This window comes from Cnephaeus nilssonii, assembly GCF_951640355.1.
Source record: "Cnephaeus nilssonii genome assembly, chromosome: 2".
Classification (NCBI taxonomy): Eukaryota; Metazoa; Chordata; class Mammalia; order Chiroptera; family Vespertilionidae; genus Cnephaeus; species Cnephaeus nilssonii.
Genome location: NC_137073.1, coordinates 86,382,363 through 86,396,923, shown reverse-complemented (window position 1 = coordinate 86,396,923; position 14,561 = coordinate 86,382,363). Strand labels below are relative to the sequence as shown.

Sequence of the window (14,561 nt, the reverse complement as noted above, 5' to 3'; positions counted from 1 at the left end):
TATCTGTGTCTATATATAAATGCCATATTTTAGCATGCTTTTTGGAAACAAAAACCCAATGGGATGGCAGCACTGGTGTGTGACAGGTTTCAACATTTCCAGAGACCACACTGTCAAAAAAAAACACAAAGCCGTGGGCAACAATAGTGCCTGTCGGTTACCTGCATCTCAGAGCCTGTGGTTCCTCACTGGGGCGGTTCCCCAGCCGCCCTGGTCCCTGCAGGGTGGGGTGGGGCCTCTCAGGGAGGTGGGCCCTCTGGCCAGGGGACAGGTGGACGGGCTGCCCGAAGCTCCGTCCCAGCTGTAGTGGTTTGGAAGGAGGGTCTGCCTGAGGCTCATGCGGTGAAGCCCAGTCTTTTGGAGCCAGCTCTGCCCAGGTCACTGCCTGCCCATCAGCCCCCACCACACCTTCTCCTGCAGTTCCCCCAGTTGGCCCATCTGAAGTCCCATACAGGTGCCAGGGTCACCTCCCCCACCCCTTCCAGCCAGGGTGCCCCTCCCCATGTCCTGCCCCTCCCGCTCTCGGCCTGCCTGCGAGCCCCTCCTCCGGCACAGACGCCAGAGAGACCTAAGGCAGCTTTCTGGGCGGCTGCCCTGGGGGCACCTTCTGAGTGTGCTGTGGGGCCTCACTGCCTTCCCTTCCTCCCAGGGCCGAGAAGGAGTGGGGCGATGGCATCAGGGGGCTGTCGCTCAACGCTGCCCGCTACGCCCTCCTGCGAGTGGAGCACGGCACCCTCCACACCAAGAACTGGCGGTGAGTGCCGGCGGCCCTGCCCTCTGATCCCCCGGAGCACTTGTTCCTAACGTCAGACTTAGAAACCGGTCCTCCTCTTGTCAGGGAACATGTCTCAGAGGCTTCGAGTGCCTTCCCTCCATCCATGGGGTTGAGGGGGAGGGCTGTGATCAGCTTGTGTCTGATCAGACATCTGGAGGACGGTGCTGGCTCTAGGCTGGGCCTGGGCTGTGTGGGCGTGGGGAGTGGGTGAGCTTTCCTGGGGGCTCCTGCGGATGGAGGACTTCAGCGTGCAACAGCTGTGCCCTCTTCTCACTTCTGGGAAGCGGGTGGGGGAGGGAATTTAATCTGTACTGAAAGGCCTTGGTCTCGCCTCCTGCACTTACCTGAGGTGTTAACAGGCAGGACAGGAGGTGCCCACTGGGGTTTTCAGCAGGAGCCCCAGGCGGTATTTGACTATTCACCTGTCCCACCTGTTCACCTGTCCCACCTGTTCACCTCTCCCACCTGTTCACCTGTCCCATCTGTTCACCTATCTCGTCTGTTCACCTGTTTCACTTGTCCTACCTGTCTCAACATGTCTACCGGTGAGTGTGTGGTGATGAGTTGCCACGGTAACTGCTGTCCCTACACAGGCCCCAGGTGCTGGTGATGTTGAACCTGGACTCTGAACAGTGTGTGAAGCACCCCCGCCTGCTGTCCTTCACCACGCAGCTCAAGGCTGGCAAGGGCCTCACCATCGTGGGCTCTGTGCTGGAGGGGACCTACCTGGACAAGCACGCGGAGGCCCAGCAGGCCGAGGAGGTGGGTGGGCACAGGCTCGGACTGGAAGACGGATGTGGGACCAGGGTGGCCTGTGAAGGGGGGCGGGGAGGGGGCGGGCAGGCCATGTCTGCCTGGGCTGCAGGTGAAGGTCTCCCATCTCCGATGCCCCAGGCACAGTGTTGTGTGTTTTGCTATCACTGGCCTCAAAAAAGACAGTGGTCTTTGAGTTTGAAACACGCAGGACTGAAACCTGCTTAAGAAATGCCCCCCAACATGCACTTCTCTGAGACCTTAAAGCAGGGGTCCTCAAACTTTTTAAACAGGGGGCCAGTTCACTGTCCCTCAGACCATTGGAGGGCCGGACTGTAGTTTAAAAAAAACTATGAACAATGCACACTGCACATATCTTATTTTGAAGTAAAAAAACAAAACGGCAAAAACACCCACATGTGGCCCGCGGGCCATAGTTTGAGGTCGCCTGCCTTAAAGAGACAGCCAGTGCAGGTGACACTCAGGAGGTTGCACACCCTGGTGCCCAGGGCCGTTTAGCTCAAACCTTGGAAAGGTCCTGATGTTCACGTTTCTGTAGAGCCCTTGTGACGGCCCAGCTTCAATCCATGTCCTTCCTTGTTGGAGGGTTTGCCTGCTCAGCGGCTCTGAGGTCTCAGGAAAGCCAGAGGGAGGCAGTGACTCTAGCCCTTTGTATGAATGTCCTGCCTACAGTGGCTGTAACTCATCACACCTGAGATAACTCAACACAGGTTTATCCTCCCTCTCTTGGGGCCGGAAGTCCAAAATCAAGGTGTTGCAGGGTCGCACGCCCTCCCAAAACTTCGAGGAGGACCCTTCCTGCCGCCTTCAGCCACTGGAGGCTCCAGGTGTCCCTGGGCTTGTGGCCACGTTCCTCACACTTCTGTTCCTGTCTTTGCCGCTGTGCCTTCTCTGTGCCTCTTGTCGTTCCTCTTCTGTCTCTTATAACGGCACTTGTCACTGGATTCAAGGCCACCTGGATGATGCAGAACGATCTCTTCATCTTAGGATTCTTACCTGCAAAGACCCTTTTTCCACTTCAGTCCACATTCACAGGTTATCAGGATTAGGATTCAGGCATATCTTTTTTGGGGCCACCATCAACCCACTATAGTCTGTCCTCTGAACCCCAAAATGCTCATCTGTCTTATGTGCAGAATACGTGCATCTTATCCCAACACCCCCCCATCCTCCGCTCATTATCAGTTCAGCCCAGAATCCCATCTGGCTATCAGAGGTCCCGAATCTCATCTCCATCATTTTCATTGAGTATTGGTGCACCTCTGGGTATAGTTCATCCTGGGCTAAATTCCTCTGTCCACAGACCTCTGAGACTTAAGAAAAAAGTGACCTGTGTTCCACAGTGCAGTGTGGGGCAGACCTGGGAGAGACATTGCCATTTTAGGAGGCAGACACGTGAGGCGTTTGAAATCCAGGGGGCGTTCCCATTGGTCTCAGGGCCGGGAGTGCGTCTCTGTGGCTCGTGGCTCTGCCTAAAGCAAGCTTGAGCCTGGCCTCTGTGGGCTGCTCAGCGTGGCCAGGGAGAAGACCATCGTCCGCCTTGGCATTGCTTTAATGGAAGACATGCTGTTGGTCACTGTGTTGGGCCTCCTCTGGTATCGAGCTGGCTGGTCAGATGCCTGGGGACCGAGCAGATAGAAACGGCACACGGTGGGGCACCTGGTGTGCACCTCGTATTTCATCCCGAGCCTGTGAAGTACCACATTTTTTCTTAGAAGAGTTGTTAGCTTTGACGTGGTCTAGTGAAGTTTTCAACAAACCAGGTGTTTAACCCCGGGCTCAACGTGTTCCAGTGAAATAGTGGGCCGTTTTGTGAAACATGGATCATGCTGAAAGAACCACCTCAAGTTGTATGCCCAGCACTGACCATCCCTCCACTCTTCTGCATACGCGTGGCCGCAGGCACACACAGGCAGGGGGTCCCCCAGAGCATCTGCCGGGTCCTGAATTTGGTGCCACAGGCACCACCCACGCAGTGATGTTGGTGTGGAGTCTGCCCAGGCTGCCCTGGCGCCTTGTGGTGGGCTGGTGCCCGGTCTGCTCCATGGGCACTGTGGCACTGACTCCTGGCCTCTCCCCAGAACATCCGGTCCCTGATGGGCATCGAGAAGACCAAAGGCTTCTGCCAGCTGGTTGTGTCCTCCAACCTGCGGGACGGCATGTCCCACCTGATCCAGTCGGCTGGCCTGGGGGGCATGAAGCACAACACGGTGCTCATGGCCTGGCCCGAGTCCTGGAAGGAGGAGGACAACCCTTTCTCCTGGAAGAACTTTGTTGGTGGGTAACGTCTCCCACAGGCTGTGGGTGTCGGGGTGGGGCCCCAGGCTGTGCTGTTTCACTTGAAAACATTTGAAAAGCGAATGGCCCTTTGAGCCGCCCTCTCCCTTTCTCCCAGCTATGCCCCCCAGTTTGGCCATCCCTGGGGAGGTACCTGGCTTGGCTGCCCGCACCCCTGTGCCGGCTGCCGAGCTGCTGATGGAGCAAGTGCTGCCTCTGGAGCCCGCCCCAGGTGGGGGCTCCGTGGGGACCCTGTGGCCGCCTCCTGCGCTGGCTGTGCCCAGCGAGTCCCTGGCGTGTGCAGTGCTGCCGAGGCCCTGCTGACCCGCATGCTGCCTCTCCACAGACACCGTTCGCGACACCACGGCAGCGCAGCAGGCCCTGCTGGTGGCCAAAAACGTGGACCTGTTCCCGCAAAACCAGGAACGCTTCAGCGATGGGCACATCGACGTGTGGTGGATCGTACACGACGGGGGCCTGCTCATGCTGCTGCCCTTCCTGCTGCGGCAGCACAAGGTGGGAGCAGGGGTCACATGGGGTGGGTCACAGGTGGGGGGTCAGGGGTCACAGATCGGGGGTCAGGGGCCATTCATTGGTGGGGCGGGGGTCACACTGTGGGAGAGTGCCGGGGTGGGGTCACATGAGGTGGGAGACTGGGTGGCCTGCGTCCCCCGAGGTGGGCAGGGGGCCAACGGGTCAGAAGCTGCCCTCAGTGCAGACGTCCGTCCCCCAGGTGTGGCGGAAGTGCCGGATGCGCATCTTCACGGTGGCGCAGGTGGACGACAACAGCATCCAGATGAAGAAGGACCTGCAGACGTTCCTGTACCACCTGCGGATCAGCGCAGAGGTGGAGGTGGTGGAGATGGTGAGGGCCTGGGCTCGGGGGCAGGGCTGCTGGCCGGGCTGTTTGGTTCAAGTTCCCCCAGGCCCTTTTCTGTCCCAGGACCCCACGCTGCACGCCCTCCTCTGGGACGTGACAGTTTCTCCCTTTTTTCCTTTGTGACCGAGGCAGTTGGAGGGACCCGGGTGCTTTGTAAACTGCCCCCCAGGTTAGGTTTGCCTGATGTTTTCCCCGTGGGTGGGCTGGGTTTAGTTTGTGAGAGGCAGACTCCCAGAGGTGGCTGCCCTCTCTCGTTTGTCCTGTAAGGGGAATGTGACATTTGACCTATCCCAGGTGATGAAGACGGAGAATTGTGAGGGCTGTTCACACACTCAGGCACTTACACAGTCTCACACTCTTCCGCTCACATGCTCACATTCACCAGCATACATGTCCATGCACACACACATACACTCACACTTATACACACTTGTGCACATGCTCACCCACAGATGTGCTTACACACACTCACATGCTGATTCACATATATGCTCACGCTCACTCACACATGTACACCCACACGCACATGCTTAGCCACACACGGGATCACGCTCACACACTCACACGTGCACACACGCTCACCCCTACTGGGGCTGGAAGCTCTGAGCCACAGAGGGAGGGGCCGGGCCCCTATTGTTCAGTACCTGCTCCACCTGAAGCGGTGATCTGTGGTGAGAGCATCGCGTTCTGTACACACTGAGTTTACTTCTGTGTCCCGGGGCGTTCTAGGTTGAGAACGATATCTCCGCCTTCACCTATGAGAAGACGCTGGTCATGGAGCAGAGGAGCCAGATGCTGAAGCAGATGCAGCTGTCCAAGACGGAGCGGGAGCGGGAGGTGTGTGTGGGCCCGGGTGTCACGTGGGTGTGGGTGCAGGACCCACTGTTCCTCCAGACCCCCGGGCTGTGGGGCCCAGGGTCTTTGCGGTCACTTGGAGCCAGCTTTCAGAGCTGGGGCAGGAGGAGACGGTGAAGGAGGAGAGGGAAGTGATGAATGTGGTCTGGAAGCCCAGGAGGAGGGTGGGAGTGGGGGCAGCACTAGGACCCCAGCTGGGAGGCCGTCCGGGGGTCCCCGGTTTCAGTTGGGCACGAGCCTTGGTTCCGTGGGCCCGCGGCTTCTCCCTTCCATGCTCACCTCTTCCCCGGGACGGTGGAGACCTGCTGTGGTGAGCCCTGCTGCTGCCCCTGCCCTCCCGCCAGGCTCAGCTAATTCACGACCGGAACACGGCATCCCATTCTGTGGTGGCCGCCAGGACCCGAGCCCCGCCCACACCCGACAAAGTGCAGATGACCTGGACGAAGGAGAAGCTGATCGCCGAGAAGTTGAAGAACAAAGATGCCAACATGTCCGGGTTCAAAGACCTCTTCAGCCTGAAGCCGTGAGTGGCAACTGGGGGCCCGGGTGGCAGGTCCCAACTCCCTGTGTTGCCTGTGACAGGGCAGCGGGCACACAGCTGCAGGCTGGCAGGCCTGGAGGGCAGGGAACCAGCCCAGGGGCCACAGTGTCCTCTCGGGGCCGGGCCCGGGCAGTGTGTCAGTCATGGAGCCACTGACTGTGTTCTTGGTGAGTCTTACAGCAGCTAGAAGTGAGGGCTCCTGGACGGATCAGAACTCCAGCTTGGACCTGCTGACGATGCGGGTGCCTGTCAGAGCCAGAGACCTGTCCCCCTGCCTTGGCTCCCGCCTGTGGCGTTGAGCTGAGAACCGCCAGGGCTGGCAGAGGTGCCCGTGGACACGGGGTGGCTGGGCCCCAGGAACGGGTCTGGTTGCGTCGTAGTCACACAGCCCCTGGGTCCCAGGATAGGAGAGCAGAGCAGCGCCTCCCTGGGGGCATTAGCGGAGGGCTAGACCCCAGAGCCCAGGCGGTTGGGAAGGGCCTGAGGCTCTCTAGGACCCTCGCAGAGAAGACCAAGGTAGGCCAGGAAAGGGCAGCCTGGGATGAGTCCTCAGTTGTTTAAAAGTGTGTATCGTGATCACTGCTGAAGTAACATGTTCTCTCTGTTTTCTCTTCCATGTAGAGAATGGGGAAACCTGTAAGTCACTCACCCGGTTTAGGGTACCTGTGAGCCTGCTTGCTTCGCATGCCTGACCCACGTACCCCTAGTAACCCGTGTGTGCGTGGCTGTGTGTGTGTGCGTGTCCGTGTGCAGGCGGAGCTTGCTCACCGCTGCTGTAGCTTTCCGTTATTTCCTGTCTGATTGCTCTTCTCCATTCAGAGCGGCTCACGGCACATTCCTGAGATTCATTCTCTAAATTCCACGGAAGCACAGAGGTCTGGGCCGGTGGGTCCTGAGCCAGCTCCGAGCGGAAGCATGTGTCTTGGTAGCTGTTAGTTGATTCATCCACATCCCTGGATCAAGGCACTCCGATCCCAACCTCAGTTCTGCGGGGACAGGATTTCCTGTGCCCCCACATCAGACGGCTTTTCACCCTGTGGGAGGGAAGCTGCTGTCCTGTAACGTCTGCGTGAAAAGGGATGTGGATGAATTCTCTGTACGGTCAGGGCGGGACTTAGTCCCACGGACAGGGGGCTGGGGCCAGGCTGGCCAGGGGGGAGGGAGGGCCCCCTGAAGCTGCTGTTGGCCCACCTGTCCGTCCCTCTTTCTCTGTTGTGTCCCCCCTTTCCTGGCTGCCCCAGGAACTGTTGGGCTGTTTTCTCCGGCGGTGGCCCAGTCCAAGGCAGTGTCCACGGTGGAACTCTGGGGCCTTGGTGGCTCCACTTCCTTTCTTGACCTCTAAACCCGAGTGAATTAGGTAACAGTGTTGGGCCATTGCGGGCACAAACCTAGACACATTAGGGAAACTGCTCAGGATGTACATGGGACTACTTTCTGCAAATTTAAAATCCCACCCCCCAAAGTCCTAAATTAAAAAAACAACAACAATAACATGTAGACGCAGGTAGGGTTTCTCCCTAAAGCACTGTGGAACCATGGGCCTGCTGAGATCCCCGTGCGGCACCCGTGGGCTCAGGACAGGCTCCGTGCACCCGAACCCCCAACCCCTGCCTGGAGCAGGGCTCAGAGTGGACCCCAGGCCTGGGGACTCAGAAGAGAATGAACCAGGAAGAGGCTGCGTCATGGGCAGAACTAAGCCTGTGGGTGTCGGTTCCTCCGGGGCCGCACTCCTGCCTGGCCCTCCTCATGGTTAGGCTGCGAGGAGCTTCGGAAGGTGGGAGGTCAGCCCACCCTGACGTGCGCGCCTTACCGCATGTCCCCAGGGCACGTGCACTTTGGGGTGGTTTGCTGGCTCACTGGGGTGTGCAGTGCGTGTGTTTTTTCTGCATTTCCTCAGTCCTCGCCATGGTGTCACCAGGGACCAGAATCGCCATTTGACTGAACCCCACCCCGTCCCCCCACCTACCCCCCGCCCCCTCACCGCAGACTTAATTCCCAGCCTCTGAAACCTTGTTTCGAAAGCTCTTCTCCCTCTGGCAGAGTCGGTGTCTCTCTGATACCTTTCCGACTTTGTGGACTCCGCAGACTCTTAGCTTCTGGGGACGTGAGGGCCACCCTGTCCCTGTTTGGGCCTTTGACCTGCAGCAGGGTCACTTTGTTCTGGAGCCACGGGTCCTTCCAGACCCAAACCTCTGATTTTAAGATTATATGTGCTTTCAAACTCCTAGCCCCAAGAGACCCTTTAATACCTCACACATGCATTTCTAGAATTGCTGCCCTCCCCAGGCACACTGGTAATTGTGGTCTCTCCGGGCACCTAATTCATGGTTGTTGTGATGAGAGGTCCCGGTTGTGCCTCGGACAGAGACCCGATCTCTAATTTTATCAGACGGAATTGGAGGGAGAAAATAAAGGGCCTGTGTGTCCCTGTTTTCCTGCTGGTAATAATTGGTGGTTATAATCAGGTTTATTGCGTTGAAGGGTTGAGTTGATCAAAGAGTACGGCCTGGGCCTTTGTCCTGCAGGCCTTTTCCCGACCCCTCGTGTGCGGCCTCTGTCTGTCTGTCTGTCTGCCTGCCGCCGTCCCTCTCGTGTCCCGGGCACAGTGACCTTGTAGAAGGGCTGCAGCCAGACTGGATGTCCTGAGGCTGGCCACGGATCCCCCGTGTGTGACCCCACAATCGTCCAGCACAGGAAGATGCAAATGCTTTGAGGTGGGCGGGCTCTGAAGACAGCTGCTCCTGAGTGCTCACTGGAGCAATCCCCTAGAGAGGGGACCCGCGGCCACCTGGCTGGGGACCCGTGGGGGCCTGTGGGGCCTGAGTGCCTGGCAAGCCGGAGGGTGTGGGTCTGCAGTCTCCCTAGATGTGTGGAGTGTGGAGAACTGGGTAGTGAGTGAGGCCCCAAGACACAGGGTCGTGGAGCGTTGGAAGCTCTTGTCCTTCGGACAGAGCCGAGAGCAGCAGCGGCCGGGAGGACCAAGAGCAGGTTGGACCTCACCATCCTCGGCCAGGATCTCAGGCGCTGGTACTGGACTTCAGACTGTAGTGGGGGTGGGAGCCAGGTGCGGGGGCCTGGCTTCTTCCCCTCTACCTCTGGGCTCCTCGCACCCCAGCCTGTGTCAGGGTGCGCGAGAGGTTGGCGTGTGCGCTGGGTTTAGCGAACTCACCTCAGGGTCGTGTTTAAAGGAAGGTTTGGCTGCCACGCCAGGGATTCCAACTACAGTTCAGAGCCCCCGGATGTGCGAGCGCCTTTCTGCGCCCAGACAGCACGCTCCCCCCGAAGCATTTGTTTCCGCCTGTGTGGACAACTGCTTGTGAACTAGACGCTCGGCAGCTTTAGTGAGTCTCAGTCTGAAGTGTCGGGAGGCCAAAGCCTTCTGGTTGCTGAATAAATCCCCCTCCCTGCCCTCTCTCCCCAAAAGCGCTCTCCGCCCATGGAATCGCCGCCCATGGAGCCTCAGGGCTGTGAGTCGGTTTGAACCGGATTTGTTTCCCCTTGGCCCTTTCTAACGCGAGCCAAGTGGGGCAGATGGGGGTTCAGACCTGGCCTGGTGCCCAGCGTCGTGGGCGGGGGGTGCAGAGTGACTGCTTCCCTTTTGCAGGAACCAGTCCAACGTCAGGAGGATGCACACGGCTGTGAAGCTCAACGGTGTCGTCCTGAATAAGTCCCAGGATGCCCAGCTGGTCCTGCTGAACATGCCGGGGCCCCCCAAGAACCGGCAGGGGGATGAGAACTGTATCCTTTCCCGGACGCCATCTTGGGGCGGGGGAGCAGGTGGGGTGGGCTCTGGGCTCCGAGCCCCTGCCTGGCAGGATCCCGTCCTGGTGTTTCCCTGAGGCCTGTCGGGCGCCTGTGTGTTACTCCATCTCTGGGACGGACCAGGCCTGGGCGACGGGTTCACAGGCTCTGCCCAGGCTCAGCGCTGAGCCCTCTTGGCACCTTGCTGCCCCTTAAACACCTTTCTATCCATTGAGCCCTGTGTCCCCACAACGGCCCCCTGACCCCACATAGTTGATCAGGGTGTGCCAGCCACAGAGTGGGAGGTTGTGACCTTAGAGGTCACACGTCAGCCCTGCCCCAAACTGGTCTGTTAGCCTGTAGATGCATGTCAGCTGCCACAGGCTGCAGGCTGCCTGGGGGTGTGGCCTGGGACCATGCTCCCCCGCCCTCCCCTGGGGGTACAGGGGAAGAGGTGAGCAGGAGGAGTCAGCAGCTGGGCTCCCAGGTTCAAGCTTCTCACTGACCAGTTAAGGATTTATGTCCTGGTGACCAGCATGTCCCGGTCTCTCTGGGTGTCTTGGTGGACACGTCTCTCGGGCACATCCCTCCTGGTGGGTCTGCACCCAGAGCCCCCGGGGAGGGTGGGGTCTCCTCTCGGTTCCCCATTAAACCATCTGTGTCAGTGGAGGCCTCTGGTTGGGTGGGGTCAGCGCCGCCGGCTGCATTCCTGGGACCCCTGCCTGCCTGGGTCGCTTTCCCACCCCACCCCTAGCTTTCCCTGACTCTGCCCTCACCCTCTTTCTCAGACCGGATCCTAAGGACACAGGACCCTGAGTAAGTCACTCTTCTCACGCCTTAGGCTACATGTCCCATGGGATCAGCTATGGCCTTAACTCGGTCCACCCCAGATATGGAGTTCCTCGAGGTCCTGACCGAGGGGCTGAACAGGGTGCTCCTGGTCCGGGGCAGTGGCCGGGAGGTGATCACCATCTACTCCTAACGCCCGGCTGCTCTGGAAGCTCGCTGGGCAGGCACAGGGCTTGTGTCCAGCACAGACCACAGCCTGACCTGCCAGCGTGGCTTCCTACAGAAGTTTCTAGAATACCAGCGGGCTCTCCTGTGCCAGCTGAGAGCCAGCGCATGACTGAGAAGGTTTCCTCGAGGCCGAGGGGAGATGAGATGCCCGCGGTGCTCCAGGTGCTCCTGAGGGAGGCTCCGAGTGCCTGGGACCTGGCGCCCCTCTGGTGAGGGCCATGCACCGAGCCCCTGGATTCTAGAATTCATTCTCCTGGCCATCCCGCCCGGGCTGGGGCTGCGTCCCATTTCAGTTCTTCCCCATCCCGGACACTCATAAGAAGCCACACTTGGTCTGAAGTTGACCCTGGGGCCATTAGGGTCCGTGTATGAAGGCGAAAGGTCAGCCTGTGGCTAAGGGCTCAGTACAGGTTCTCCGTCAGCCCCCATCTGTCTGTGCTGTTGGATGTCCTTGTTCCAGCCGCCCACGCCCACATCCCCGGCTCTGCTGGGGGCCTTGGTCAGGTGCCCGTCTCGTTGGGGACCTGTGGTAAGGGAACATGAGGTGGGTGGTCCAGCTGGGCTCGTGCTCCAGGAACCTCTGAGGGAGGGCACCCCCGTGGAGCCCTCCGAGCCCAGGCGTGCGCTGCTGGTAGCTTCAGCCTCTCAGAAGCACGGTGGGCCCGGCTCTGGGCACATTTCTGAGACATGGAAACTGTAAAAGCCCCGTGTTCACACCTTCAGAGCCGTGAGCACACCACACGGTTCAGCGTCTGCCACACTTGCTCCTGTGGCCTCCGTGTCCCCCCTCAGGCTCCGGGGAGGGGTGCCTGCCGAGGCTGTGGCGTCCTGGGCGGGAAGGGCACATGCACTGAGTTGTCCGGCTGCGGCCTGGTCCCTCCACCGCACGGAGGGGTGGCGACAGCTGTGTTTAGGGCACTGACGCGGTACCTTTTAGCGATCCGTGGGCTTTGCACTTTACCTTGTGGTCTTTCTGCTTGCGGTCGTGAACACGTGCACTGTAGATGCTGCGGTAATTTGTGCCTCACTCTGTGTGGCTTATTTATTTCATTAAACACCTGGGCATTTCAATGCTGCGTGGTCCCTAAAGAGGTGGTGCCTATGAAAGGCCCGAAGGACCACGTCCTTGGCTCTCTCAGGCTTCCATGGGGTCCCAAGAGAATGGACCTGGGCCTGGATGTCACGTCGGGGCAAAGACTAAGCGTGCATTTCTAGATGGTTCTGAGGAGCCATCGGGCAGCCTAGAGGGCCAGCATTGCCATCCGAGTGGCCACTGGCCAGAATGTGTGCCAAGTAGCTGCAGCCGGCTAGGGGTGGGGGTGGGGGTGGGGTTCAGACTTGGACCGTCCTGGTTCAGCATCGAGTTAAGCGAAACCGTCTCACTCACAGATGCCTGGTGAGGGGTCACATGTCCGCCCCACCCGCCTGTCCTCGTCTGTGAGCACCACCCCGCCTCCCCACACTGAGCTTTGTGTCACTAACCGCAGCCATTCAAGTGGATTTTGTTTTCCTTTTACAGGCTCCTTGTCTTTGTATGGTTTTTGTTAGTAGAAGAATAAAATCTATGTTGAAGAATCTCGTGTGTCTCATTCGGCATAAAAATTAGTTAATTGCAGAAGATGCCCCCACGCCTCCCTTCCCTTGGAGGAGTTTGCTGAAACTTCTATCAGGATAGAATCAGCAAATAACACCTGTGACTAGAGGAACCCCTTATTCTAACACAGGATCGCAGCCAGACCACGTCACACCCACAGGATGGAGGGGAGCCAAAGGGACAGGAAGACTGCCGGGGGGTGTGAAGGTGTGGCTGCGGAGAAACGGTTGAAGCTCCAACAGTCACTGTGACCCAGCAGTCCCGCTCCTGAGTGTACAGCCCGGAGGGGTGTGTGCCCACAGACACTCGTGTGCACTGCTCACTCCAGCCAAGATGTGGGAACAGCCCACCTACCCATTCGTTGACAAGTGACTAAACAAAACGTCAGCATATTCACTGGAATCTAATTCCATTGTTAAAAGGAATGGCGCCCTGATGTGTGCTACCCCATGGATGAGCTGCGTGATAGCCAGCCACAGGTCACGTATGATTCCACTTACATGAACTGCAGGATAGTGGAATCCAGGCAGAATGTGGGTTGGTGGTGAGGTAACGGGCTGGGGGAGGGGAAAGTGGCCATGGGCATGGGGTTCTCTGTGGGGTGAAGGTGTTCTGAAGTCTCACGGTGAAGTGTGCACCGTCTGAATGTGAACACGATGCCATGTAGTGAACAGGCGTGTGGAAGCTGTTAACCGTGTCTCCTGGGGGCCGTGGGAAGGGTGGACACAGGACTGCTGAGGAGGGACCTAGAGTGCCCAGCTGTCCTTTGGTCTCTGCTAGGGACGTTCACATCCATGACCTGGAGCACAGGGGGCCGGAGTGAGGGTGTCACGGGGGAGTTGGAAGGACCAGGCCCCCAGGGTGCTGTCAGACTCGTGGGAAGACATGGTAGGGCCCTAGGGTCCCGACTCGGCCACACAGCCGTGGGCACCCACGCAGTGGGTTCTGCGGGGAAGCTAGTGTGGGCATCATCTGTGCAGCACAGAGTCCTCCGGGCCTCAGACAGCGTGGCACCTTCGCCACTGGACAGCCCTGGAAAGGGGTGCAGATGCACGAGACACCGGAGCCCAGATGTGCGAAAGGCAAACTCCAACTGCCGAGATATGTGTGTCGGCCACAGCTCAGTGCCTGTGAGCGCCCCTGAGCCCGAGGCAGCACTCGGCCTCTCCTGCCGCTCCACTGCACTCTCCCCGAGGGCAGGCACCTCCTCCTTGCTGGGTAGGCTGCCAGCACCTGCAACCAGGTGCTGCCAGCTGTGCCTGTCGCCCTCCGAGGGGACCCCTCCACCCTGGGGGCTGCTTTCCTCGAGGCAGCCCAGCCTGGGCCGTGGACCCTGGTGCGGCTGGTCTCTGGGCCCCACACAATGCCACCCGCCCCTCCCACACGCAGGCTCCTGGGGCCCGGCCAGCACCGCCCGTCCACTCTGGCCTCCGGCCTCCCTGGCCCGGCATCGCTGGGGCCTCTCCGGTACAACTTCCCCCGAAGCTCTGTTTTGCCAGGATCAGAGTCAAGCGCTCAGGAGACAAGAGGGTGGCTGTGGCTTGTCTGTTTCTTGGCTGTTTTTTTGAGGTTGTCCCGCGTGAGAGGCGGATGAAGGTGCAGGAGTCGGGAGCACGAGGTCTCTGGACAGCGCTCACATCTGCCCCATAAGCATGACTGCTGTGGAGAAGGGGGCCGGACAGAGACAACCGCCCACTGGATTCCAGTGCCCTTAGCTCTGACACGCCCCTGGAAGCATCGTCTTGTGTTGTCGGCCCAGAAATTAAGTTAATATGTGGGAATGTCTGCGCGAGCTTTTATTCATATGCCAGGTGCTGTTGTTTTTTCTTTTTTTAAAAAAAACGTTTTTACTGATTTCAGAGAGGGAAGGAGAGGGGGAGAGAAATAGAAACACCAATGATGAGAAAGAATCATCGATCAGCTGCCTCCTGCATGCCCCCCACTGGGGATCGAGTCCACAATCCGGGCATGTACCTTGACCAGGAATCGAACCATGACCTCCTGGTTCGTAGTTCGGTCGATGCTACACGGGCGGGCAGCCAGGCGCTGTTTTCATCTCTTCACTGTGGATGTCACAATTGTGAGGAGGCAAGGTGTGTGCCCCCTG

The 14,561-nt window shown here is 59.0% G+C and overlaps 1 protein-coding gene across 4 annotated transcripts in view; it reads left to right on the top strand.

The window, feature by feature from the left end:
- Positions 1-12,434, top strand: part of SLC12A7 (solute carrier family 12 member 7) — an 80,980-nt gene extending 68,546 nt beyond the window's left edge. For all 4 annotated transcript variants that reach the window (XM_079791032.1, XM_079791031.1, XM_079791034.1 and 1 more), the window contains exons 16-24: positions 650-754; positions 1,369-1,537; positions 3,631-3,826; positions 4,173-4,342; positions 4,560-4,691; positions 5,436-5,543; positions 5,906-6,084; positions 9,707-9,840; positions 10,734-12,434. In XM_079791032.1, the coding sequence (XP_079647158.1) occupies positions 650-754; positions 1,369-1,537; positions 3,631-3,826; positions 4,173-4,342; positions 4,560-4,691; positions 5,436-5,543; positions 5,906-6,084; positions 9,707-9,840; positions 10,734-10,825 (1,285 nt within the window). In that variant the 3' untranslated portion in view covers positions 10,826-12,434. The remainder of the gene's footprint in view (positions 1-649; positions 755-1,368; positions 1,538-3,630; positions 3,827-4,172; positions 4,343-4,559; positions 4,692-5,435; positions 5,544-5,905; positions 6,085-9,706; positions 9,841-10,733) is intronic.
- Positions 12,435-14,561: the final 2,127 nt, after the last annotated feature.